Below are 26,797 nucleotides of genomic sequence, written 5' to 3'. Positions count from 1 at the left end.
TCTACTTCTTAAAAGACCCTGAAATGTTCTACAACCAAATGCAGATGAACAGTTAACAGGGGACTAATATTCTACTTTTATAGCAGATCAGTACACTGAATCTTAAGCAACCCCTACTTTTGAAATCCAATCTCTACTGAACACTGAATTTATGGCATTTCAGTATTTTTATGTATCTTTCTGAATTTATGTGATTTATATTCCTTTCTTTGCAGAAGGTAATTTTAAGTTGATCTGTTTAAAAAAACTACAATCTCCATATAGTTGTTATGTATATATATTTTTTACATGTACTGCTAAATGAATTGCTCAAATTCAGTTGCTCATCTTGAGATCTTTAAAGTTTAAAAGTCCAAAACTGAAGTTGCTCATATTGACAGGTAAAATTCAGACACAAAACTTCACAATGGAAATTTGAAACTAGAACATGGTTTAATCTCTGTCAGTCATATGATTCAAGAAGAAATAGTGTTGTATAGCATTGAATGTATAGACAAGTGGCTGGAAACATTTGGTAATTTAAATTTAACTCAATTTGTCAGTCAAAAACAACATTTTTTTTGGGGGGGGGGAAGTGGCTTCTGGGAATTCAAACCACATGAATCCAGACATATTGTTTAAATTCTGTAGTACTTGGATTTCAGTTATATGGAATATTGGGAACATCATTTTATTATCATTCTATTCCATAACTATAACACCATAATTGGAATATAAAATTTAAAGAACAGTTGGATGGAATTTCGTCCTTCAAGATGCAAACAGATTTATTTGAGTCTCTGTGATTATGTACTGCAGGTATTGCTGGCAATATTCAGATTGTAGTCTAAAGGTAGTTTACTAGAAAATCAGAAAATAGGAGGACAGGAAATCAAGTTAAGATTGAAAGACTTGCCATAAACAGTTACCTGTATTTTCAACTGATCAATAATTTATGTCCATTCCACAAATGTATAAAATATATTTTAAGTATTTAAGTATTTATAATGCACTTGAAACTGCAACATATATAGTATATCTATTTATTTAATTAGTTACTGGCAAGACCAATAACTAAATGTGGGTTTTTTTTGTCAATGTCACTTTGACAGATCACGTTCTGTAGAGAACTCTGCTTCCTGTGTGCATAACACAAGATAAATTCAGTTACCATGGAAAGCTCAAATGCATGCATTATCTACCTAAAGTGTTTTTTTCTCAATCTTTTCGGTATCAGGAAATCTCCCTTTGCAGACTTGAAAGGTAGCTTTGACGGGTCTGTTGTATGTGTAAGCTGTAGAGCACAGCAGTCAGTTAACTCTGAATCCCAATACCAGTTTTCACAGCGTGACAAGTATCAAATGTGTACAGCATAAAACTGAAAAGCTTTTACAGCCATAGTTCATGACTAAAGAGAGATGTGTGTTTGATTTTCTGTTTTCTAATCAAGCTTTTTACTCTTAATGCATATATGCTTAAATCTATCCTGCAGATAGCATTGAAATGACCGATGCCAAAAAACTGCACATGTAGATGTAGTAGAACATGGTGGATTTTAGAGTAGTAGAATATAAATCACACCCAGTATAACCAGCAGTATTTAGGTCTAACCACATGAGGGCAGTGTTAAGTATGAAGTGCTGATGTGACTAGTGGACTTGAATGTTCATCAGATGCACTCTTATGATTTTGAAGCAGATTATCATATTTGGTTTGAGATATACATTCAGATTCTCTCAGATACTGGCTGCAACATGCTAAACCAACTTGCAGTTTAATTTGAATATGGTGTCTAATCTTTGCCTGTAACAGTAATTAATTTGTAGTGTGCATAATGAGTCCTGTTTTTTTATGTGTGTCTTGCATGTCGTGGGCACAGCGTCTGAGACAGCCCTGGCTGAGGTGGCTCTGAACATGCTATGTCTACTGATGAAGGAGCAGTGGAGCTGGTTGTGCACCGAAAACATTCAGAGGACCATCAGGTTGCTGTTTGGGACCCTAATTAACAGGTGACATGCTACATTTATTTCACAATGGTAGTTTTTTTCCATGGAAGTTATCAAAAGAGATACAGTTCATTCCAAAAGTACTGAGACCCCTCAACTTTTGGAACATTTTGTTATGTTGCAGCCTTATGCTAAAATAGTTTACATTCATTTTTTCCCCCTCATCAGTCTACACTCAATGCCCCAGATTGAGATGACTGAGGGGGTCCAGGAAAGAGTGGCAGAAAATCCCTAAATCTGCAAAGCTTTTTGTGTCATACCACGAAGACTTGAGTCTGTAATTGCCACCAAAGTTGCTTCAACTAATTTCAGCTTTTCCTTCTTAATAAATTGGCAAAAAATTCTCAAATTACCAATACCATCACTTGTGATGGAAAGAAGACACCGAGATGCTGAAACTGACTTGCACCAAACCTCAGGTCTGCAATCCAATGTTTTTCATGAGAAGTTACTGTTACTCTTAAACACAATGATGTTTATTCATATGATATTGCAGAGACAAAACCACACTTAGATACTGTATATGTTTGACAAGTTGGATTATCCATGTATGCGGTTTTGTTGGCATTGCATTCTTGTTCTTTGTCATCACTGTTTTACATTCACATAATTGACACATTCACACTGGATGTTTCTTAATGCAACCACAGTTCTCCACTGTTTGCACCCAGGAGGTACTCAGTACAAGTAAAATCTTATGTTTTTGGGTGCAGAGCTTCAGCAGACTTTAGTGCCTTTCTCAATTGTATTTTTACAGTTGAAGAAGTACAGGGGGAGGTATTTGTTTTAATTCACTTGCCCAATTCTTAGTGACTGGTTATAAGCAGGTGCTGGTAACATTTTAAAACAATCTATTGTCAATCTTTCCACCTGACTGATGCTGCCATAACAGTGCAGATGGTCTTTTTAAAATCTCCCTTTAACAGTTATTGCCTCTGAATGACTGTCTTCTTAAAGGGTTTTAACAAGCTTTCCTGCTACTAAAAAGTTATGGAAACTACTACATGGAGGGAGGCCACTGAGTCTGTAGACTCTAGTCAGATCAGGACATGAAGACACGTGTTTCCTAGTGGAGAGGGCTGTTTATGAGCTGGAGTGGGGATTCTGGCTTAAGTACAGTCGTTAGTCAAGAGAGCTGTCTGGACTGAGGCTGAGTTCTTGCAGTGGTCCATGTCTTATAAAATCAGGGGCATCCCTTGCCATGCAGTGTACTTATTAACCACTTAACAGAAACATAAACAGTAAAGAAATATGTTTTTTATCCTACTGGATAAGCTTGCTCTTGCTTTTTGAATAGCAGTGAATCACTGCTGCATGTGTTGTAAATTTCAAGTCTATGTGCATTCACGCATGCCTGCACGTTGTGGTCCTTAATTGAATGCCTGACATCAACTCTGCAAACATTTGTCACAGTTAGGTATAGCTCCTGCTTCCAGTAAACTGAACACGCAGACAATGTTCTCAGGTTCTAGTGTTTGTGCTGTTAGTGCTGTGACCTCACGTTCCCTGGGGCGTCAGTGTCAGAATATCATTGCTTCACATTGATACTGGGTCTTCTATTTTAAGAGGTTCCACCAGCCAAGTATGAAAGGCCTTGTACTTTTGTTTGGCCTCATCTATATTGGGCAGCAGTCTGTCAACATTGCAGTGACAGCTCTCAGTGTGGCAGGTATCTCCTCTCATCAACTGGTTTTTCAGTGTGGAGGAGACAAGATGTTGTGAATTGCTGTTGATAGAAACACCACGTGTTGTGTTACTAAAATAGTTCTGTTCTGTTTAAGTTAAAAACAAATGCAAAGTGGTATATAGACAATAATACATAAATAACTAAAAACCAGTAAACAGTAAAAATTCCAGGCCTGAATTTAAGTGTTACTTAAAAGAAAAGCAAGAATAAAGCAGCAATAGCTTCCATAAAAATTAAAATTACATAAAAGCCTTATATAAAAGGCACTCAACTAAAAGGAAAAAATGATCAAAAGAATGATGCTGAATGATAGTTCAAATTGTGAGCATATGTCAGGATGTTTTAAAGCGTCCAGGCCACAACCTTTGGGCTCCAGCCAGTATTTACTGATGGTTACCAGAACCATGCCTGAGTATTTCTGGGTGCACTCCATCTCATTAAGAGATACAAAAGACAAAGATGTAGCAATTTTGGTGTCTGTTCCTGCCAAGCTTTAAAGGATAATTCCAGTACATTTCAACCTGGAGTATTTCCCATAATTATGGATACTGTGGGTCCATGAGTAATTATAACTTTCGCCACCTCTATTATAGAGATCTGTGAAAACAAGTACTTGCACAGAACAAAATAAACTGGGGCAATTGTCACAAATCTCCTACAGCTTTCAAAATAGGATTTTTACATGCATAATTTCAAACATTTGTTTCTGAGTCTCACTGAAAATAAACATAAATTAAAGCTGCGAGCAGCGTTGAACGGGCCCTCGCACCCCACGCCCGTCGGGGGAGTGGCGACCGCAGGACCCTGGCAACCGCGGGGTCAACGCAGGTCATAGGGCATACGCTGGCGTAACAGTTCACACTTCCAAGATGTACTGAAGTCCACACGGCATAATATTCCCACCACTGCATTTCACTATGGAGATGCTGTTCTTTGGGTGATACGCCTCTCCCCTCTTCCTCCAAACACAAGCAGTGTCTCTATGGCCAAAGAGCTCGTTTTATTAAGTACAACTAAACATTGTTGCTAGAACAGCAACAGTAAAATCACAGTAAACTCAATATCTCACTGAACAGAAATCTAAAATGTTGGTGGCTTGTTTGTCTAAGAGAGTGAAGTTTACAGCAATTTGTGAAATTTGGAGATTAGTGACAAACTAACCAGTTAGACTACATACAGACAAGCTTTCATTTTAGCTGGTAGTAACAGTTTGCCATGAGCTTAACCAGCGTGCTGTGCTTCCTGTTAAACATGTCATGAGACTGTGGACAACGCTGAAAATATTTCTTTTCTAGCTGCTGGCTGAACAGGTGGTTTGACAAAAAAAAAGGTAAAGGCCAGCAGCTTTTACTTTTCAATGCACTTGTCGTCAACTTGAGTGGCTTATATTCAGCTGGTTCACCTTGACGCCGGTGGACCTAGTGAACTTTTCCTGTCGCCGTACACTATGAAACACGGAAATATCAGCCGACCTCGTGTGAAATTTCCTAACTGATCAAAACCAAACTGTAAAGACAGCATCAATCCACGCTCAGCTTTGGTCAAGGGGAGACATATGGGAGAAGATGAGTAGAGAGAGTTAGAAAGAAACAGAAAGGGTGATGGAGTATGATTTCATGAATTCAAAATAACCTACAATTCCTTAAAATTAATTTGAAGCCAGTTTAATTTTTTGAGCCAGCTTTGACATCTGCAGATATGAGTTTCTGAAGAGGGGCCTGCTGAGGTTAGATGTGCTGAATAATATCTATTTTCATATCAGAAAAAACACTGCATTAAACATTGTCTTAGCTCACTGACCTGAGGTCAACAGGTAATATAACCAACCTGTGAGGTGGCTCACCCCTATAAGATAAACACATAAATGAACCCTGATAGAACCGATAATTGAAGGCACATCAGTGACAGGGAATGCTATTAAAACTAAACTATAAACTGGTGACATTAACTGCAAAAGAAGATTTTTATTGATACATTTCAGGTAGAATTTAGTTTTCAATAAGAAAAACACTGTAAGAAACCTGAATTTGTTGCAACAAATTTAAAATAAAAGCTTTTATGCTAATTATTTTCTGTGACAATATTTTTCAGAGCTCATCATCTGTGACAGCTCTTGGCTCTTTTGACTGTAACCTCCCCTGTGTTAGCTTCTCACAGACTCAATCAACTCCTCTTCCCCTCCCCCCTCAAACACACACACACACACACACACACACACACACACACACACACACACACACACAGATACCCCCCTCCCAAAAACCCATCAGAGAGTAATACAATGACTCCATCTGCTGGATAAAGTAGTGAATTACTCCACAATCTGAGCTTTCTGACAGCTGACATTTCAGGTTTTGTAAAAACCAACTTTGACAGGCCAGAACAGGCACACGCTTTGACCAAAACTCACAATTTTCGCAGCAAGTCTTCCTGAAGGCCTTAAGGAGGTCCTGACAACATTTGAAGTGAATCTGGTCACCCTTCTAGAAACTGGACATCACACTATAAAATATGTCATTTCCTGCTATAAATAGGTGGTGCTACAACAATTGTATGAATATTGACATATGGATGTGTGCAGATAAAGACCATTAACAGTACTGTACAGTTTGATGCAGTTTGGACAAAGTATGGCTGAAATACAGCAAGTTTAATGCAACTTTCTGTTCCGTGGTGAGTTGTCCAACTTTGAGGGGCCAGCATGGCCACGCCCTTCAATGAAAACTCAAAAGCTTTGCAATCAAACATCGTCTGTCTTAATAACATTTTATCAAATTTTGAAGTCAATCGGATAATGCATTTAGGACAAGTTGGATTTCCTGTGACCCCTGGAAATGGCAAAAAAGACACAATTTGTTCGCCTTCCGGTCAAAAAAAAAAACTTTCTGTTGGGTTTAGAATATGGCTCCAAGAGACTTTTTGGTGCGTCATGGGATGTTACATATGTGTGCACATTTTCAGATTTTTAGGTGCAATGGGCTTGAGGGGCTGTTTTGTCCAAAAATGTAGGTGGCGCTACCGAGGCCATTTTGCCCCGCCCATGCTCAAGACCCCTAAATTATTAAATTTTTCACCATGCCTGACGCCTCTGCAAAGTTTCATGACTGTAACTCGTTGCTCATGCCCTAATTATAGCTGCTAGGAATTGCAGTTATGCTACGTGTTGTCAGTGGCAACTTGCTGGTGGATCTTACCCCAGAACCTGTATATTCATTCACCTGCGCATGTCTGGTTTGTTTACATGTGTGAGGCTAACTCACACTGCTATTATACTATCCTCCAAGGAAAATGAAGAATGCTAACTGCTAACTGTAATGGCAGATTATGCTGTAGGCTATCATGAGGAGGTGTCGCTGTGGTGGCTGATTGTACAATGAGCTGACATTAAAATGGAAGCTGAGAGTAAATGATTGCAAATGTGTTGAATAATCAACCCCAGGTAAAAAGAAAAACATATCCTAAAATAAAAAGAGTGTGACATCTCACAGAAGTGTTATGAAGGAGGGTCAGCCAGAAAATTGAGATGTAGCTAGCAGATGTAGCTTCCTTAAATAGCATAATAGCCATTAGTGGCTATAATCTGTGTTTACTCAGAGACGAGTGTAAAAATCATGTTTATTTGGAAAGCTGTAGGATGCTTGTGACAATTGCCCCGGCAGGATTGTTTCCCTGTGACTTTAAAATGGAAATGCAAATGCAAAGTTATTATGACTAATGCAGCCACAATAGCCACATTTATGGGAAATACACCCGGTTCAAGTGTGCTGGAAGTATCCTTTTAATCAAACTCGGAGCGTGGCTCTAGAGGGTGGCAATGATGGTAGGTCAGTTGGTCCAGTGCCATGGTTCAGACTGAGATATCAGTGGTTTGCTATAAAATTTAATTTTATTCAATTTTTTTTATTCGAGGCTCCCAGAGGAAGAATCCTGATGACTTTGGTGATTCCCTGCCTTTTCATCTAGCACCACAAGCAGATCGAAATTTATTGGTACAGATTGAAATGTCTTGGCAACTATTAGATGGATTACCGTAAAATTTGGTGCTGACATTCAGACCCTCAGGATGAATTGTGATTACTTTGGTGATACTTTAATTTCACAGCTAGTACCATCACCAGTTCCAGTTTAGAAATAGTCTTACACATAACAAATTCTAATTGCCAGTTTCTGCTAAATTAATTCCATGATTCCCATCCCTGAACTGCTACTTGAATAATACTGGCAATACTGTTATTGAATTAAATGACAAACCGTAACATCAAGTCCACATAGAATTAATGGTGATTTCTGTTTTTTTTCCTCTCTCTCTCTTTGCAGCATCTTGTCAGTTGTACCTCATTGTTTTCATTTTCCAGCTCATACATAAAATATGTATCTACTGGTTGCATGAAAAGCTAGTTATTTCCTAACACATAAAAAAAATAAGAATAATATAATACTACTCAGCTCACAATAATTCCATGAAAACTGGGTTTGGGATCCTTAAAATGACTTTATTCTATGAGCCATATCTGCAAGGCTGAAAACATTACACCATTGGGATGTAATGTTATTTTTTTTAAACTGGATGTGCTTGTGGGGAAAAACAGACAGTCTTTGGAGGAGATTCCTTGAGGAAAATTGCAGCTCTTTTCTTCCTCTTTGGCAGTTCCTTGTGAAGCGCCTTGTAATTGTGAAGACACCACAATGTTCTTAACATGTAGCCATGGAAGTGCATTCAAGTAAGGAAGTAACTGGACCCTTTTTTAATTTTTTTTTAAATAATTTTTTTCGGGGGGTTTTCACCTTTATTTAGATAGAACAGCAGAGATGACACAGGAAACAGGGAGAGAGAGCAGGGGAATGACACGCAGTAAAGGTCTGGCCGAACCAGGAGTCGATCCAGGGACCAGCTGCTTAGGGCACATGAGCCCATGTGGTACGCCCCCCAACCATTCGGCTATGGGGGTGCCCTCTTTTTTTCAGTTTTGACCAATTTTCTTCATTAATAAATTGATCTACAAATTTGTCTGAAATCTCATAGGGAGCATTTTTCCTGGGACTGAGGATATATGGTGAGTGTTGTAAAGGTTTTTTATATAATCTGATAGCTGTTTGTGGGAGGCAAATAGAAGCTGAAGGCAGCAGAAACCTTATCCATACCAGTCCACAGCTATTGTGCATGCAAATATGTAAGAATTTAACTTGAAATTGTGAGCGTACAGGAGAGGTGCAGGGTTGTATGGAGGTGCAGTGGTTAGCACTGTTGCCTCACAACAAGAAGGTTCTGGGGTCGAACCGTGGCTCACGGTTTCTGTGTAGAGTTTTCATGTTCTGCCTGTGCCTGCATGGGTTCTCTTCAGGTACACCGGGTTCCTCCTACAGTCCAGAGAAATGCAGGTCAGTTAATTGGTGACTCTAAATTGCCTGTAGGTGTGAATGATTGTTTGTTTCTACATGTCAGCCCTGTGACAGATCAGTGGACCATAGTGTACCTCGCTTCTTGCCCAGTGTCAGCTGGGATTGGCTCCAGGCCCCCCTGACCCTTAAGGATAAGTATTATAGATTTTGGACAGATAGAAGAGGTGTGTGTCTCTGACTGTAATATGAAACCAGGGCCAACACTGGGTTGCCAAATCAGGGTCTGTGTGTGTATAATAGATCTGGCAGCTGGAAACACCAGCTCTCTGCTCCTGTAAATGGGACTCTGGTTTGGGAGATGTCTGATTTTTATGGACTGGAAAGTGGAACAGTTTAAGATGAATATAGTCTCTTTCTCTTAGACAGTTGTCTGGATGGAAAATCCAGCTGGAGCCAGATTTGATGTACTGTCTAGATGTACTGTAGATGTAGCAGAGCGCAGCCACTTTATATCAACATCACAAGCATTTGTAGGAATACTCCCATGTTCTCTTTCATTATATATGTCTGTAAACAGAATTCTTCCTTCATTTCTCAAATAAAAAGGTATATAAACTTAACTGGTGATCACCTTGAGGCTAGCATCGATCACTATAAATGAATATCAGTTACACTTCCCAAAAAGTGTGTGACTCATGTCAGCCTTTAAAATGTCAGAAATCAGCCTCATAAATGCATGCATGTGAGTGTTAAGGTGATTTTGCCCTAGAACAGAATGATGAGAGTCCTTCACTCCCTTAGATGCTCTGGCCTACATCGGCTGCAACTATGTGGTGTAGAAACTGGGTCAGTGGCAATGATGATACAATATCATGATTGTAATTAAGTTGTTCAGATTTTCTTCACAGGCTGTTGTGCCATTGGACAGTGGTCAGGAACACAGTGTAAGTGTGGCGCATTCCCCCTATGATTCCAGAGTACACATCATATCTGCTGTTGGACAGTGTATTTGTACTACTATGCAAATGCTTACAATCCTGATCAAAATTATTGGAACCCCTGAAATTAAAGTACAAAATTATCTTCAGAAGTAAATGCAGAAATAAATGTAATTAATCAGAATTGCAACAACAACAACAACAAATGCTTCCATATACAAAATAAAATGCACAGATACAAAACATATGCTGGCCACAATATTTGGTACTCTTTTGAAAAAATCATTTCCTCAAACCAAACAGCAAATAACTCATATGTGGTTAATTCACACAGCATCTGACCTGGATTAATTAATGAATAATGGCTTTACTGCATAAAAAGGGGCTGCTTATTTCAAGTTTCTTTTTCACAATAGCAAAACAAGAGAGCTGTCTGAAAACATCAGAAATGCTCTTATCAAAAAAGGCACCAAGGCAAACAGCAAATATCTTGAAATCCCTGTTTCGACAGTTGATAAGGTTGCCAACAAGTTTCACGGTCACATATTTTTAAAGATGCTTTTAGGACGTGGTGCTAAGAAGGAATTTAATGAGAGAGGTTGGTGGAGGTTGGTGCTTGTGGAAAAAAACACCAACACAGGACATCTAAAGAGCTTCAAAATGACCTGGAGAAATGTGGAATGGTGGTTTCAGCCCTTACCATACGCCACACACTAAACCAAGCAGGGCCCCATGGGTAATGTTTTGCAAAAACTTTTTTAGATAAGCCACAGTCTATCTGGGATGATGTTCTATGCACAGTTGAAACCAAGGGAGAGCTCTTTTGGAATGGACTGCAGGAAAAGAGCACCCTACCTACAGTAATGGTGGAGATTCTATTATGCTGCCAGGTTGCTTTGCTGCCTCTGGTATTGGAGGTGCTAAATGTATCAAAAGAATAATGAAATCAGAAGGTTACCAGTTTCATAATAATGTAATGTGTTACCTAATGTGTGGAAACTAGGTTTGAGATAAAAATTAGTCTTTCAGCAGGACGACGACTCAAAGCACACATCCAGCAGCATAAAAGAATGGTTGAAAATACAAAGATGGAGTGTTTTAAACTGGCCAGCAATGAGTCCTGACCTAAATCCCATTGAAAACATTTAGAGACAGTTGAAACCTGACATCGCAAAAAGCAAAAAGGACTCTGGCAAACTAAAACAAAGAGCATGAAGAGATAGCAGTGGAAGAGTGGCAGAAACTGCCACCAGATGCTGTGCAAAAAGCTTATAGATAGCTTTTACAGAAACATTAGAGGCTGTTTCCAAAGGTTCTGCAACCAAATGCAAGTGAAGGGTTCCATTAAATGTATCCCAGGTACATTTGGTGTTTGTATTATGTCACTGTTATGCAAGTTTTTTTATTTTTTTTATTTTTTTTTAATTATTCTTTTTTCAGTAATGTTGTATGTAAAAGTTTAAGAAGACTATTTTGGTTACTCTAAGTTGGTTCATTTGAATTTATTTCGAAGAATGTATTTGGAATTGAGGAGTGCCAATAATTTTGACCAGGACTCTAGCAGTCTTTTTCTGTTTTGTCAGTGGGTGGCTTGTTGTTTTCAGAAACCTCCTTACTGGTTCACAATGTGTTTCATTTCACCAAACTCTGAGTGGCACCTCTGCTCTGCCAGTTTTTAGCTGCATCCATTATATAATGACATGACGCTTTATTTTTATTCACTAAAATGGTATATCAACATTTCCATATACAATTCAGTTCACAGCTTGATGATCAAGGTGAGGATGAGGGGGAGTATTGAGGCTTTAAATCTTGTCAACACTTGTCATAGAAAATGCTCTCATTCTCTCAATCTTTTTTTGTTTGCTCTGTCAGTCTCTGCTTCCTTCTGATACGCTGTTAATTAATACCCAGGCATCTGTCTGTGACATCCAGTGGCCTGCTTTGGTTTCGCTGGTGGTGAAGAACAAGTTGTTTGGCTTCAGGGAAAGTGGTTTCTGTCTCACTGCTGCAGTGTTTAGCCTGTGACCACATTATGGTATATGGAGAGAACTCTTACAATGTAGTCAGAACCCCAACATTGATAAAAATATATAACTAATCTAAGCTAAGTAGTATGTTTTATTCACCTTGATTCCACTTGCAGACTATTTTGTACTATTTTTGCTTTTCAATGTTAAGAGTTGACAGCTTGTTTTTGGATTTGCACATTTTATTGCATATGGGCAGGTGGTGCTGTGGCAAGTTATACCCAAGAACAACTGTCTTAATGTTAACATGGTTGTTATAGTCATTCTTAGTTTAATGTTTTCTATACACTTGTGTAGATGAAATTGCGAAGAGCATTTCACCAAACACAATTTGTATCAAAAGTTGAAACAACATCAGATACCATAACTTTCAAACAACTTGATGCTTTTTAAGGCATGCAAACCCATGTTTCATGGGCCATGTCCATGATAAAAACAGTCTTACAGTACACTTACTAGCTTTTTCAGTTACTGTCAGACATTGTCTTCATCAGCAGATAGAAATTTCTCTGTCCATTATCCATTTTCTGCCGCTTAACTGCTGTTTGGGTGCAGTGGCAGCTTAAGCAAGGTACCAAGACATTCCTCTTCCCCACCTCCTCCGTTCCCTAACCCGGCCTGCTGCCTAGTATGTAGTGCACCACAATCTAGACAACTGAGTAGACTCCTTCCTCTGACCTTGACCATTCAATTTATTTGAAAGAAATTGACAATTTGACAATTAGAAAGTCAACATGAAAGTAACTTGATTTAAGGGTGCTACATTTAAGTTTTTGCTATTGCTACATAGCCAACATTAGCATTAACAGCTGTCAGCCTTTTGTTCTCTGGTTTTTACATAAATTACAGTATCATCTGCATACATCTGAACTCCACACCCTGTGTAGACCTGTGGTCAATCATTCATATACAGTATAAGTTGAATAAGAGAGGTTCCAGGATGTATCCCTGGGGAAAACCCAATTCATTACTCAGGAGGAGTAATGTTTGCACCCTTACACACTGAACTTTGCCCTTGAGATAGGACTCCATCCATTTCAGCGCATTAGAGGAGAAATTAAATTTTCTAGTTTCCAGATGAATGACTATTTTCTGGTTGAAAAAATTAAATGCCTTGTTTAATATGGCCCCCACAACATGCATTTTGACCTTCAAGCACCAAATGTGTTCAGAGGAAAATAGCAATTATTTAAAAATGTAATGTTATTTCACTTTTCCTACTGTCTGAAAACCATCCTAGTCTGTTATTCATCAGTCATTCTTTGTAAAAGCCATTGCTCTAGCAGTACAGTTCAGGCATAACTTAGCGCTCCAGTTAACTCCATACTGATGTCATGTGTTGAGCAGATCCATGTGTAGTGATGTTTATCCATGTCAAATGGGTCATTTGACTGGCAGCCTGCTGTAGATTTGCCACCATGTCCTCCAGAGAGAGAATGATACTTGGTTCATGCACACTGCTCCAAAATTACTCTACATGTACGAATATGTATCAGAATATATTTAATCTGAGATATTACCAGTATATGAAAATAGCCATATGTGTCTGGCTCTGTAAACAAGACTATTTCTAGTTGTGATTTAAGTAGCTGTTGTTTTTATAATTTATTCTTGTGGACGTAGTGTTTAATTTAGTACCTCAGCCTTTCTTTACAAATGTCAGAGTTTATTTTAAGTATGTCTTAACATAACAGAGGACTTCATGCCTTGTTACTGTTGTTTGAAGACCTAATGATTCTCTGTGACAACGGTGTGGGGAATCATGGTTCTAACTCTTCTAAATGATTGGACTCAAAACAGAGATCCCTCCTCAACTTGGGAGGCTTTGACACATCTGGTTATTTTCACACTGAGGAGGTGATATCAGAATCTTGCTGTTTTTCTGTTCTGGTGCTGTGCCTTGACATATGGGTCCTGGGGCCAGGCATGAGGTGCAAACAGAAGACCGTGCTTGCAAGCTCCAAGCTTTTTATGTCAGCAGGAATCCAGGCTAAGTGTGCTGGTGGTCAGACGGGTGGACCATACATGACAGATTTGGCATTGGTGGAAAGAAGAGGAGGAATGGAAAAGATGTTTGTTACATAATGGTGCAAGCTATCTATCACCCTCCTTATAGTGGGGGAGGTGTGACATCCCCAGACAAGCTGTTCCTGAGAGAGATAAATTCAGAGCCACTCCTCAAAGCAGGACCAGGCTGTCTGAGTGGCTTATATCTCACCCTGTGCTTCAGTTTGAGGTTTCCCTGTGTCATGTCTCTGTTATGTTTGCTCAGGGTATTATTCCTTTTTTACATTTGCAGATGTTTCTGAACTATAAATACTGTCCTCTGTTACAGGCTAATAGTTAGCAGCTATTTTCATATTCCTACAGACCTAGGTAATCGTCTCAAGGGGACACTATTGGTTAAATACCTAGGTCATGTCTTATGAAGGTTATAAAACACAGTTATCCCTTCAGCTCCTCTGTGCTATCAGGTAGTGCTTCCAACCTCCGTGTCCATTTATCCTTATTTAGTATTGGAGAGTTGTAGTGACATCAAAATCCTCCCTTGGCAGAACATAAAAGAAATATACGCCATTATTGTCCACACACTTGATAAACTTAGATAGAGGACAAGTGCAGCATGCTGAAACACTGTTGGGGTGTTTGCAAAGGGAATTTGATAAGCGATAAACACAGTGTCTTAAATAAGGGCAGTAGCGGATTTAAGTCACGTAGTGACCCTTTGGCTTCTTCACATCTCTGGTGTCAGTTTTCACCACTCACCTGAGCCTGGGGTCTGAGATGTGGCTTCAAAGTCATGGTTCATCTTCTGTCTCCAGAGACATACTTGTGCAGTGACATTGTGTCTGTCTGTTAAAAACTGGCTGCAGGCTCATTTTAGCTCAAACTTGACCCGGTTATACTTGTCTGTGTTTACCATAAAAGGTAACTTAAATTGATCCCAGTAGAGTCCACCAATTACATAGTTTTAGGCCAGCTCCGCTGATGTTTTATGTCAAGTATTTAAAGCATCTCCTCTTTATCTTGATTGTCGCTGATTGTGTCATGTTGATTATTGGAGCTGAGCCCAACAGTTGTACAGTTGATTTGTTGATTCAAACCTTTGACCGTTTTGAGAGTTTAACTGGCCTTTATCTTACAACTCTAATAAGAATATAGTAACAAATGAAAACATAAATTGTCCTAAAGAAGCAAAAGTCAAACTTAAATTAATTTTTGCCAAGAAATTAGTATGTCTTTCATGTTTGTGCATTTATTGTGTCAAGACTATAGAGAAGAATAAGAAGAGAAGAGAAGAAGTAATTCAGTTGTATTTATTTTTCTGCAGTGTTAGTGCCCCAATACATTAATGACATATAGTACGTACATGAAATTTGTGACTCAAATGTCACTCGTTTGCACTCCTCATCAGATATACATAGAATGATGAGTAGACTGTAATGTTTGTCACATTAATACATGAAACAAGCATAAATGTCATATTTCTGTCACATTATCCACGAGTTCCCATTGTTTGAGGTCTGACTGCTACCCCTTCAATTATGTAATATATTTGCATCCTCTTCTTATAGTGGTTTCATGGCACATACTGGAAACATATTAATTCACATTTTGATATATTTTGAAATATCACTTCAACTGCCTCATCCCATCTGTGATTTATGCACTCAGTGTGATATTCCATGAACATGTATATAACACTGTTTGTGACTCAAATTACAGAGTGGTCTATGGAGTGGTCAGGTTGTACTTCACCCTGAGATTTTATTGTCTGTTCATTTATTCATCACAACTGGATACATGAAAAAGAGACTAGACCCCCTCCTTACTATAATGCAGGACAAACGCAACTCTGACTGTGGAGGAGCTGCCAGTGGCTCAGTGGATCTTGAAATAAAAAAGTCCTGTCTAGTGGGAATCAGTGCTCATTTTAGCAACCCACAGTCATGTGAAAAAGAAAGTACACCCTCTTTGAATTCTATGGTTTTACATATCGGGACATAATAAAATAATCATCTGGTCCTTAGCAGGTTTTAAAATTAGATAAATCTAACCTCAGGTGTAAAACAATACACAACAGATTCCACTGTGTCATTATTTATTTAACAAAAAATAATGCCAAAGTAGAGAAGCCATGTGTGAAAAACTAAGTACACCCCATGATTCGATAGCTTGTAGAAATACCTTCAGCGGCAGTAACTTGGAGTAACTGTTTTCTGTATTACTTTATCAGTCTCACAGCAGTTGCGACAGAACACAGCTCTACAGCTGTCTCTCTCAGGAATCTTCCCCTGAGATCATAATGGGCTAGCACTGCCTACTCTCTATGCCTACTGCTTGTGTACCTTTGGAAACTCAAGTGCAATGCTTGAGGAGTTTTCCTCTTAGGACTATAGTATGTCACCTGCACTGTAAACATCTCTTTCCTGGCAAGACAGACAGCAGACAGAACAGCTGGCTGGGTCCCTGTGTTCTTTTCTGTGAGCTGTGCGTTTTTCACCCAGGCGGTCTTGGATCAGCTACAAACATCTACTACTTGTGTACAACGCTGCTAAATTGTTGCTCTAATGGAGCAACAAACTGACTATGGTACTATGGTATCTAGTTAAACTATGGTATCTAGTTTTTTCTTTATGATCTGTGCAGTATACTTTAAAAAGTCAGTAATGAGGCCACGTATATCTACAAGAAGGCTGTAATATTAGCAGGCTGACAGACCAGAGTGGTGACACATATTTTGTATGCTTCTCCTGACGTGAACCACACATTTGTAACTGTGTGACTTTAATAAAGTTGCACTTCATACTTTGTTTGTTTTAAGCCACATTAAACCCACAGGCAGAGAGCAGAACATTGGTTGGGCACTCTCCTCTTGCTGTAAAAATATCTTTTTGACAGAGTGGAGCTGTTGGTTTTCATTGTAGCAGTAATGCTATACAGTCTAAGATTCAACCAGACCACAATCTCTCATATAGAATTACTTGGCATTTGTCATCCCTAATTGGTTGAAGGCACTCTGCTGTGTGTGTGTGTGTGTGTGTGTGTGTGTGTGTGTGTGTGTATGTATGTATTGGTTCTAGCATGTACTGACACATCTCAGTGCTTGTGTGTTAAGTGTGTCAGTTTGGGTAATATTATGACATGAATGGAACCAAGAAGAAGAAGTTAATGTCACATGTTAATGTCACAATTTAATCACATGGGTCACATTGAGGGGGTGATGTGATGAGCCCTGAGCCAGAGGGCTGCACTAAGGTATGCTTACTGAAGTGCAATTACAAAACGTTCATTCTCTACTCGCCAAGAGCTGTCTCAAGCCATGGAAAGCAACACCAATGCTGACTCTTGTTTTGGTTCCATTTCTATCACTTGTTTTCTTCTACTGAAGTTAGTATTCTAACCAGCCAGCCCTGTCCTGTCATGTAATAAAACTTTGTGATAGTGAGTCACTGTAGCATTTTGTTTTTGTAAACACCATCTTTCTAGAATATTCATATTATATTGTTGTATGTAAACAAATGTAGCGTTAATCCTAGAAGTTTCTCATTGTGTCTATAAACATGATTGTTCTGAATAAGGGTTGACTGCGATTGCAGTTTAACACCTCATCATACTGACTGGCCTCTAATTTTATCTCTGCTTTTTTACATCTTGGTGAACTGCCTGGAATATGAATCCCAGTCAAATGGGGCTGTAATTTTTTTTTAGCTAACTTTGTACTTACTCAGAATACTAAGTAGTTATGTCTCAGGTTACTCTTCATTACACCCTGTAAAGATTTCTCAGCAGAAGCCATTGTGTGTATCCTTGACCTCCAACCAGGGCCTGGAGATATGGCATTTTTGTCTTGGTTTGTTAGTGGTACTAGAGATAGACAGGAAATGTGGGGAGAGTGAAAGAGGGGTATGGCATGCAACAGCTGTTTGTATTTCTTGACATCAGTGTGATTTCTGCAGACAGCTGACTAGTTAGTATTTACTACCCAGCAAGAAGTGACAGACTGAATAAAGGGTCTGCACGTTGTTCAGTCAACTCCTGTGGCTTCTCCTCTCGAGATAATATTTCTACAATTCTACAAACACAAACCGAGAGGGTAGATCAATATTCCCGTCACTTTCATTGGTCACTTTCTAGCTTGCTTGGCCACTGCTGCTGCTGTCATGCACGCATTGAGCCCACAGTTTATATGTACAAACATTCATACTGCTAAGTATGCTAAGAAGCATTATATTGACACAAAATTAACACACACACTTTATGTGCATATTTTTATAAAACTTCTGAACTCCTAGGATTTTCAATCTCTAGAGTTTACTAGAAATGTGCAAAAAAACTAAAAAAACAAATTCAGCAGTTCTGTGGACTGAAACACCTTATTCATGAGACAGGTCAGAAGAGAATGGTCAGACTGGTTGGAGCTGACAGAAAAGCTATGGACTTCAACAGCACAGATCATGTTGGGTTCCACTCCTGTCAGCCAAGAACAGAAATCTCAGGCTTCACTGAGCACAGGCTCATCAAAACTGGACAGCTGAAGCCTGAAAAAAGTAGCCCGCTCTGATGAATCCCAGTTTCTGCTGAACCACGCAGATGGTAGGATCAGAATTTGGTGCCAGTTCTAATATCAGTCAATCATTGTTTGAATGCCACAGCCCATCTGAGTATTGTTGCTGACCATGTGCATCCCTTTATGGCTATGACTTATCACAAGACCTAAGACTAGACTTTTGGAGTTCTTACAGACTAACAAGTGGATGGTTTCTTATAAATTATGCCTGTTTTTCCTTTGCAGTTGTACAACATGAAGAATGAAAAATACCTCAGTGTTAAGGATTGGCTTCTTTTGCACTGTTATAAAATACTATGGGATAACAAAAAAATTCAAAATAGTGGAAACCAAAAATAGCAGTCGGCACAACTTGTCCATCCATAGCTCCTGTGAATGCAGCTCAGCAGAGTGGTAACTGGCCAAAAGAAGCTAATGAAATAACTTTATTAGGGCCCACATGAAGTGAGCAAACATTAAGCAGAACATTAAGCCCTAAGGGAGGTCCCTGGTTCTTTTTAGCACAGCTCTGAGGTTTTCAACAGTATTACATAACAGCATCTGCATGGTGTTAAACGTTTTAGGGTGTCTGTAATTCTTGGAAAACTCTTAAAGGATGTGAGGTGATCCTAAGGCCTTAAATGGTCATGGAACACCATGATTTTTAATATAATACTAAAAAAACTAACTATAATTACTTTGTCAATATTTAGACTCCTACCAACTCGCAAGTATCTGCATCTTCATAGGCTTGACCTCTACAATACATGTATGCTTGAGCTATCTTTTACTTTGTGCTTTAAATGATCTTCTCATTGAGTCTCAATGGTGAGTTGCTGTTTCCACCCCTCAGATGCTAAATCTTGGTGGGAAAAAGGTCAGGTCAGGACCAAAGGGTCAAAGTCTCCCACCTACACATAGTCTATTGAATTTACTCATCACAAGACATTAAATCCAACAGTTACGTGGAAGACTTCTGGACTGCTGATCCTTGAGTTTCAAATCCGTGTGGGAATGCAATGAGGCATGGGTTACATTTAAAAGGATTGGCTGCTCTGAGGACAAGATCATTCAGTACTTGCCAGGTCAGGCATGATGAAAAGGTCACAACTCACTGAACTTTGTGACTGTTTTGTGGGACCTTAAAGTCAGGAGGTTAACCAACTGTTGCCAAGGTCATGAGATGCACTTTTATACAGAGGGAAGTATGTCACTCCTCCTAAATCACAAAAAACTACATATTGAGGTGGTGGCAGAAATCACAGGTATCTCAAAACTTGAATAATAGGAGACCCCCTCACTCTACCCTACACTTTGATACTAACTTGAATCAACTGTTTTGTGTTTGTAAAATTCAGATGGCTAGATGTGAGCATAGCCAACCTGACATGCAAAAGGTACTGGGTGGTGTACCTGCAGGTCATTCAGGAGGCTGTATGGCCAGGAGGAGCTCTGCCTACGTCCCCTCAACTTGAGCGCAGCCAGCAGCAAAAGGACATCACCCGGCAACAAGCCTTACACTGTCTGATGAGACTTCTACCAGGTACAGACTAATACATTGACATGACCAGTGCTGTTGTACCATTTGAGTTAATCACAGATGTATTGACATTGGGGTATATGTAGGCTTACAAAACAAAACACTTGGAAGACAGTTTGTCCATCTGTATTCTATCAAGTTCTTTCTGTATTTAGATCCGTATTTTCCTTACATTTTGATCATCAGTCAAGTGCTGTTGTAAATTATGCTTTAATTGTCAGTTATTATCAGTGGCAGCTTCAGAAAACAGTTACATCAGAGTTGTGAGCTTAATCACGACAGACAGCCAGTTACACAATTGTACATAATTCTCCATATCTTTGTGTTTTTCCAGATTTGGTCTCAGATATGTTGGGCTCAGACAAGTACAAACTCAGCTGGCAGACTGCATTGGACTCTCTTCAAGACCCATACATTAACAGGTGAATTTACTGTACACTATATATTCAGTGACCATTTTATTACAGTGACTTGCAGTTCATGGTATAGGCAACATCAGGCAATTATGCAGTTTGCCTAAGGCAGCAGAGCATGGGGGTGCATGGAGAAGGGGAAAAAATTGCACCTCTCCTTTTTCTCAGATTCATAACTTAGTCAAAACTCAACACACAGACATGATAAACCTCTAGAATCAGTGTCACTTGATTTGGTATTTAATTTGGTATATGGTGGTATAACTCACCATGATGCAGATTCCCCAAACTGTGAACAAATACAACCAAATAAATGAATAAATGAATAAATATATAAAGGGCCTCAAGGGTACCCCACTGATTGCATCCCAATGTGGGATCTGTAGTGCCTGTATAAGAGTCAGGGTTGGAAGAACAAGGAGTGACAAAATCCATCATTATTAGCTTCTCCAATCAATGCATGAAATTTAGAACAGAAATTCCTGGTTCCCAGATGATATATCCTACTGACTTGGATGCTGACTGTACTTCAAGTGCCACCGTGAGACTGACATTTTGGGTTGCTTTATTTATTTATTATTGCGCGGGCCACACAGGAGACTAGAGCCAATTCCAACGGCCATTGGGCAAGAGGCAGGGTACACTATGGACAGATTCCCAGTCTCTAACGGGGCTAACATATATAGACAACCAATCACTGTCACATTCATACCTACTGGCAATCAAGGGTTGCCAATTAACCTAACCTGCATTATATATTAAACAAGGTCTTCATATGGAGTAACCAGCCCACTTCAGAATTCATCCAGAAATGCACTTCTGTTCTTGAATATGTGGTCACTCTGTTTTAAATGCCACCTCTAGTAACAATTATGACGACACACATATTCACTCTTTGAATACTCAGATGCAGCCACATTGTTTACTGATGGAGGTGCTGGCTCAACATAGTGATAAGTGAGGTAATAAATATTGTAAAATGTTTTGGCTTGTGTTTCAGCATACAGACATGTAAATGTATGTATATGTCAACTCAAGATTTACTGAACAGTTTGATTCTGCTTATCATCTTTAGGCAAAGCAATATCCGATGCAAACAGATCTATCTGCTAAGTTTTTCTGGTTAGCTATGGCCTAAAATAACTAAAACTTACTTTAAACAACGTGACTTACAGAAAGACGCTGACGCAAACAAAAAACAAATAAATTTTGTTTGTCATTACAAGACTCAAAGAGGCCTTGCATCAACTACATTATCATAGCGTATCTTCATGGTGTCTCATTCAAATGAAGTCATTAAAGAAAATATGCTTGTCATGGTCTTTTAGACACCTGGTCTACTGTATTTTTGACCTTCTGCTGGAGTTCCTGGTTCCTGAAATACCTGAGGAGGACTTCCAGAGCAGCCTGCTGCAGACCCTCTCTAAAAACACAGAGAAGTTACTGGCATGAGGAGACAGTTCACAAGAGCACAAATCCAGCTTTAATTTCCATCATCCTAACTCATCATCCGCCACCGAGGAATTGCTGAAAAGCAGTGTGACAGTGAGGCTGTTCCTGTTCCATGTATGTTCTGTGATCAGAGCATAAGTGAATGTTTCTGGTGAGACTGAATATACTGTCCCCATTTTAAACTTCTGAGGTCAGTTATGAGGCTTTTGAACATGGTGTCCTCACACACATTTAAACACACACTACATTTGAAGCAGCTTTAATTACTCAAGAGCACCTGGTTTGTGTTTGATCTCATGTGTCCAATGCACAGTGCAGATATAAACACATGGCAAAGCATCAGTCGTTGTCCTCATCCAGCCTCTTCCTGCCCACTAAACTCCACAGCTTTGACTAAATTCACATCAGATGGTTTTCACAGTATGCCCTTATCCCTTCCCATAATCTCTGAGTAGAGGACCTCACACCTGTTGCTCTAATCTGGAGAAGCAGGATTTGCTCTTTCCCTCAACTTAAATCTTTCTAGGGATTTAGCATCACTGTTCCTTTTCTCTGTTAACCCACTGCTGGCTATGTATAGAGCCACAGGTGATTCTGACATAATGTGAGCTTCCTAAATCTTAACCTTCCTGAGAAGGCATAGGTCTCTGGTAGTGATTTTGTTTTACCTACAACTGTCCAGATATAGGGAAAGGTTCATGTTTAATGTGGTATAGTGTATTGTGGCTGTAAGATTTTTACTGGCTTTACAGGTAGATTATGATAATAGGTTCCACAGTTCTTTTAATAGGCACCGTAGATAATTATCTATGCAGTTAACATCTAAATAACAGGAGCTGGGTTCCTCAAAAACAGGTATGTGAAAGATGTCTGTCTCTGTTTTCTATCTGAGCTTCTATCTATCTATGTTGTCAGTCTCAGATATTTCTGCCTCTGTCCCAAATTTGGAATTTAGTTTGTGGAGATCACAGCACTGAAAAATTTGGTTGGTGAAACCTGCTAGTAGTGCATTCTGCAGATCCTATTAGAGGGTAAAAGGCCTGTTGCACAGCAGATAATTTGACTTGTCATGGTAGGCATGGTATATGTGTAATATATGTGTTACTAATGACATAAACATTGGCTCTGTTCTGTCAAAGTTTCTTAGTGAGTCATTACACTGTGGGAGTGAGCTAGAATCCTCAAGCAGTTAAATAGAATTCAGCCATCATTAATTAAGCTTTACACCTCTGCTTTTCTTAGTGTAACATGTGACATCAAATGTCCTCTGTGGCCTACTGCTAAATGACTACATACCATGTTGAAGTAGCTAATGTAATGCTAATACAGGTATTCATCCAGTAAATTGGATAGGGCATCAGAGATTCTGATGACTGACTCCAAATAAACTTTAAACTATCTTTAACTCAATTCAGATTCTGTTGAATAAAACATGTATCAAGCTGGTGATTATCAAAGTAAAGGCAGGGATTCACATTATTACTGTTGAGTCTAATTCTAAGTTACATCCCTCTGTCCCTCATTTATACACAGAACACCACACAGTGTCACCACTCAGGCTACAGTCACTTTAAGTGTATTGTTGAAGGTTTCTGTGATTTTTACATTTGCCTTAGTATCTTATTGCCTTATTGCTAATGGTAACACAACAATCACCACATCTTTCCCAGCTGGATAAAGATAATAAATCCAAAATATGTTACAGCTCAGATTATCATTATTCGTATCACTGTCTCAGACATGTGTAACCCAGTTGTTGTCACACAGACTGTCTTAAAACGCTAGTTAACGACTGAATAATGATGTAGTGCAGAGAAAATTCCAACCTTCTTCTGGCAACATTTCAATGTTTCAAAATGTTAGTTAAAGTTAAAGATGTTGTCATGTGAATTGTAATGCTGCACACTTTAGTGTGTTATTTTAGAGAGTTTAGAGTCAATTCCAAATATACTGAGATAAAGATACACAGCATTTTTCAAATATGTCTCCTGGAACTGGATATGCATATTCATTCAAGTCATGTTTGAGAACTGTTACAATCTATCTTGTAAGTGAAAAAAAGTCATATTTTAATGTTACTATCATTCCAGTGTTTTGCACTTATACCCTGGTTTATTTGTCTCATCTTTGTCTTAAATATCTTTTTTCTTTCTATTGTGTTAACTTGTGATTCAGTCTATTTATTAATCTATTTATTTGTGTGAAATATGAAATGATCACTTGTTCTGAATTCCAACCATAAAAGGAGTGAGGTGTCAGTGCTGACGGAGAGAGGAAGTGGTGACCCACTAGAAGTGCTTTTCCTGGATTCTGCCTTATAATGTGACTCGATGAAGTCTGGTTTGGTCTGTCCTGCAGTAATGCAGATGTCGTGTAACCACTGGCCATGCCTTATGTAAGCACCTAGCTCTAGCTCTCTGTAGTGGAACTACTAACTGTGTTTTATTGCGTCAAATTGTGCAGAATGTTGAGGCTGTTAAAGTTCATATGTTGTGGATGACTGTGTTTTTGTTTGTTTATTCTGATGAAGGAATTCAATGTATGTTGATATGCTAAAACTGAAAAATGACACAGTCCATGATCACTTGCTTAATACTGTATATACTGTATGTAAACACTATTCACTATTATGTATGCTGCTGCTGCTTGCTGCCACCGACACAAAAATTGCTCAGATTTGCTCAGTGTCATTATAGCAAGATCTTTGTGCTTTAACAAGATAATTTTCATGTTATGAGTTCATGTCTTTCATGTTCTGATGACATTTTTTATTTTATTTTTTGTATCTTGGCCACTAGCTCTCATAAATCTGCTGTTGGCCACTGTATATAAAAATGTTTAGATCCAGTATGTAATATTCTTCATTAGATTTTTAACTTAGTATGAGATCCTCCTTGATAGACAGGGGCTGTGATACTGGCCATTGATTCTGCTAATATCTGCAGTCCGGTAACCAACACTGCATTGACTGGTACTGATTTGTAGACTTGCTGTGGACAATCATTGGTCTAATCTGACACTAAATGTACACATATATAATGCACAAAACAATCTGAAAACAGCATCTTCCTATTATAACAGTGTACCAATTTATGATGTTGTAACATGAAAAGTCTGTATAATGTTAGAACAAGAGACATTTACTGACTTCACAAGATACATTGATTTTGCATATTTGTTTTGTGTAAATGAGAGTTCTGTTGTGATATAATATAAATAGCATTATATAAACATAAAAATGTTTTTACAACAAGAACTTTCTTGTTTAAAAAAAGAGAAGCATTTGATATGGAGTAATCGCCAGATGGTTATGTGGTGATAGCATGGAAAATATCTTGTTAAAACGGTAAAGGGTCACATTTAACAAAGATCTTTTTTTTCATTATAACTACCAAATGAGTAAATGAGGTGGCATTATGCTGCTGTACATATCTGATTTATTCAGTAGGAGATGACAGATGTTCCATTTTTCATGGGGAAAAAAATGCACAGTGGTTTTTCACCAGATGTTACATAGAAGAGCAACATTTTATGTTACAACATTGACACAGAAGTTTATGAAGACATTTTTTACAATATTTTTTTGCACTGTTTTTGGTCCAACTATAATTCCATTCTCTGTCTCCTCTGCGCTGTTTTTCACATCTTTGCCCTATTTTCTGTCAAATCCTGTGTCCGCTGGTTCTGTACACTGTAACTTTTGAACTTGTGGTTGTGTTGTGCATGTTAAAGCTGTGAATCTCTTTCTCAATTTTCTCTCACAGATTGTGTCATAGTCTCTTAAACATTTGCTGGTTGTGTCTGAACATATTTGCAAAAACAATAAAGTTACCAACATGACTTATTAAATCTTCAACTGTTGTTCACACTCATTATTTTCCTGGCCTGAGGTGGTTCATACATTTTATTAGAGACTGGTGAGTTACTCAATTTTTTATGAGATTTAATTGTAAATTCATGCCAAGCATTTTTCTAACTGTCAGGAGGCTCTGTGTCTTCAAGGTAAATAATGCATTCCATATCATCATTTTTTTTACCCCCTTTGTATAGACATTTTACAATCACTACACTCTGTCAGGTCTCCATTAATTTGCTGTAGCCTGCAGACCCGTGACTCAAGTCCAACAAAAAAGTGTGTGCAAACCTTTAAATACCCCATAATGAAGATCAGACCTATTTCCTGGAACCATTTCTGTTCAGCTCCACTTCTCTTACAATGGAGGCATGTGGGTGGGGGAGGCACATAAATCGGATTTACACAGAAAACTGTAAGCAATCCTATGGACTAGTGAAGCACTGAGAGGTACATATGAATAAATGTGACGGTATTGTGATAGTATTTTTGTTTTTATTTACATTCAATAAATTGGATTTCTTTCAGTTAAATATAAGGCTTAGACCATATGCTTATCTGATACTATCTAGAGATAGACCGATATGGTTTTTTCAGAGCCGATACCGATACAGATTATTAGTAGTCAAGGAGGCTGATAACCAATATTCCTTTGCAGTAAAAGTGAAAATATTGGCATCAAAATTTTGGATAATACAAACTCTAACACTTAACTTCATTTAAATGCCTTTAAGCACATGTTTATTAAACAGCTTTTCAGATTTGCAACATGTTAAAGGTTTTTTTTTTTTATCTTAGACAATGTTTTAAAATTCTAACAGAAAGTGCAGGGAGCTCCCAGGCTCAGCAGCATGTCTTATAAAGTTAAATGAAAACTTAAACAAATAAATAGCTCCCTAAAGTTTTCTACAGTAAATAAAGAAACATATATCTGCTCTCCGGAGCTTCTCCACCCAGCAAAACTTTTTCTCCTCTCTGATATTTAAAACCAGACCATGTGAAAAAGTCG

General features: G+C 38.5%; 1 protein-coding gene across 3 annotated transcripts in view; it reads left to right on the top strand.

The window, feature by feature from the left end:
* snx19b (sorting nexin 19b) overlaps positions 1–25,791 on the top strand; it is a 36,663-nt gene extending 10,872 nt beyond the window's left edge. For 2 of the 3 annotated variants that reach the window (XM_018701751.2, XM_018701757.2), the window contains exons 11-14: positions 1,859–1,988; positions 19,889–20,073; positions 20,405–20,492; positions 21,812–25,791. In XM_018701751.2, the coding sequence (XP_018557267.1) occupies positions 1,859–1,988; positions 19,889–20,073; positions 20,405–20,492; positions 21,812–21,935 (527 nt within the window). In that variant the 3' untranslated portion in view covers positions 21,936–25,791. Of the gene's footprint in view, positions 1–1,858; positions 1,989–19,888; positions 20,074–20,404; positions 20,493–21,390; positions 21,428–21,811 lie in introns of those variants that run through there. The other variant, XM_051065361.1, reaches the window with a different exon arrangement.
* Positions 25,792–26,797: the final 1,006 nt, after the last annotated feature.

This window comes from Lates calcarifer, linkage group LG21, assembly GCF_001640805.2.
Source record: "Lates calcarifer isolate ASB-BC8 linkage group LG21, TLL_Latcal_v3, whole genome shotgun sequence".
In the NCBI taxonomy this organism is placed as follows: domain Eukaryota; kingdom Metazoa; phylum Chordata; class Actinopteri; family Centropomidae; genus Lates; species Lates calcarifer.
Note: the sequence above shows the minus strand (reverse complement) of the source record. Positions and strands in the feature narration are given on the sequence as shown.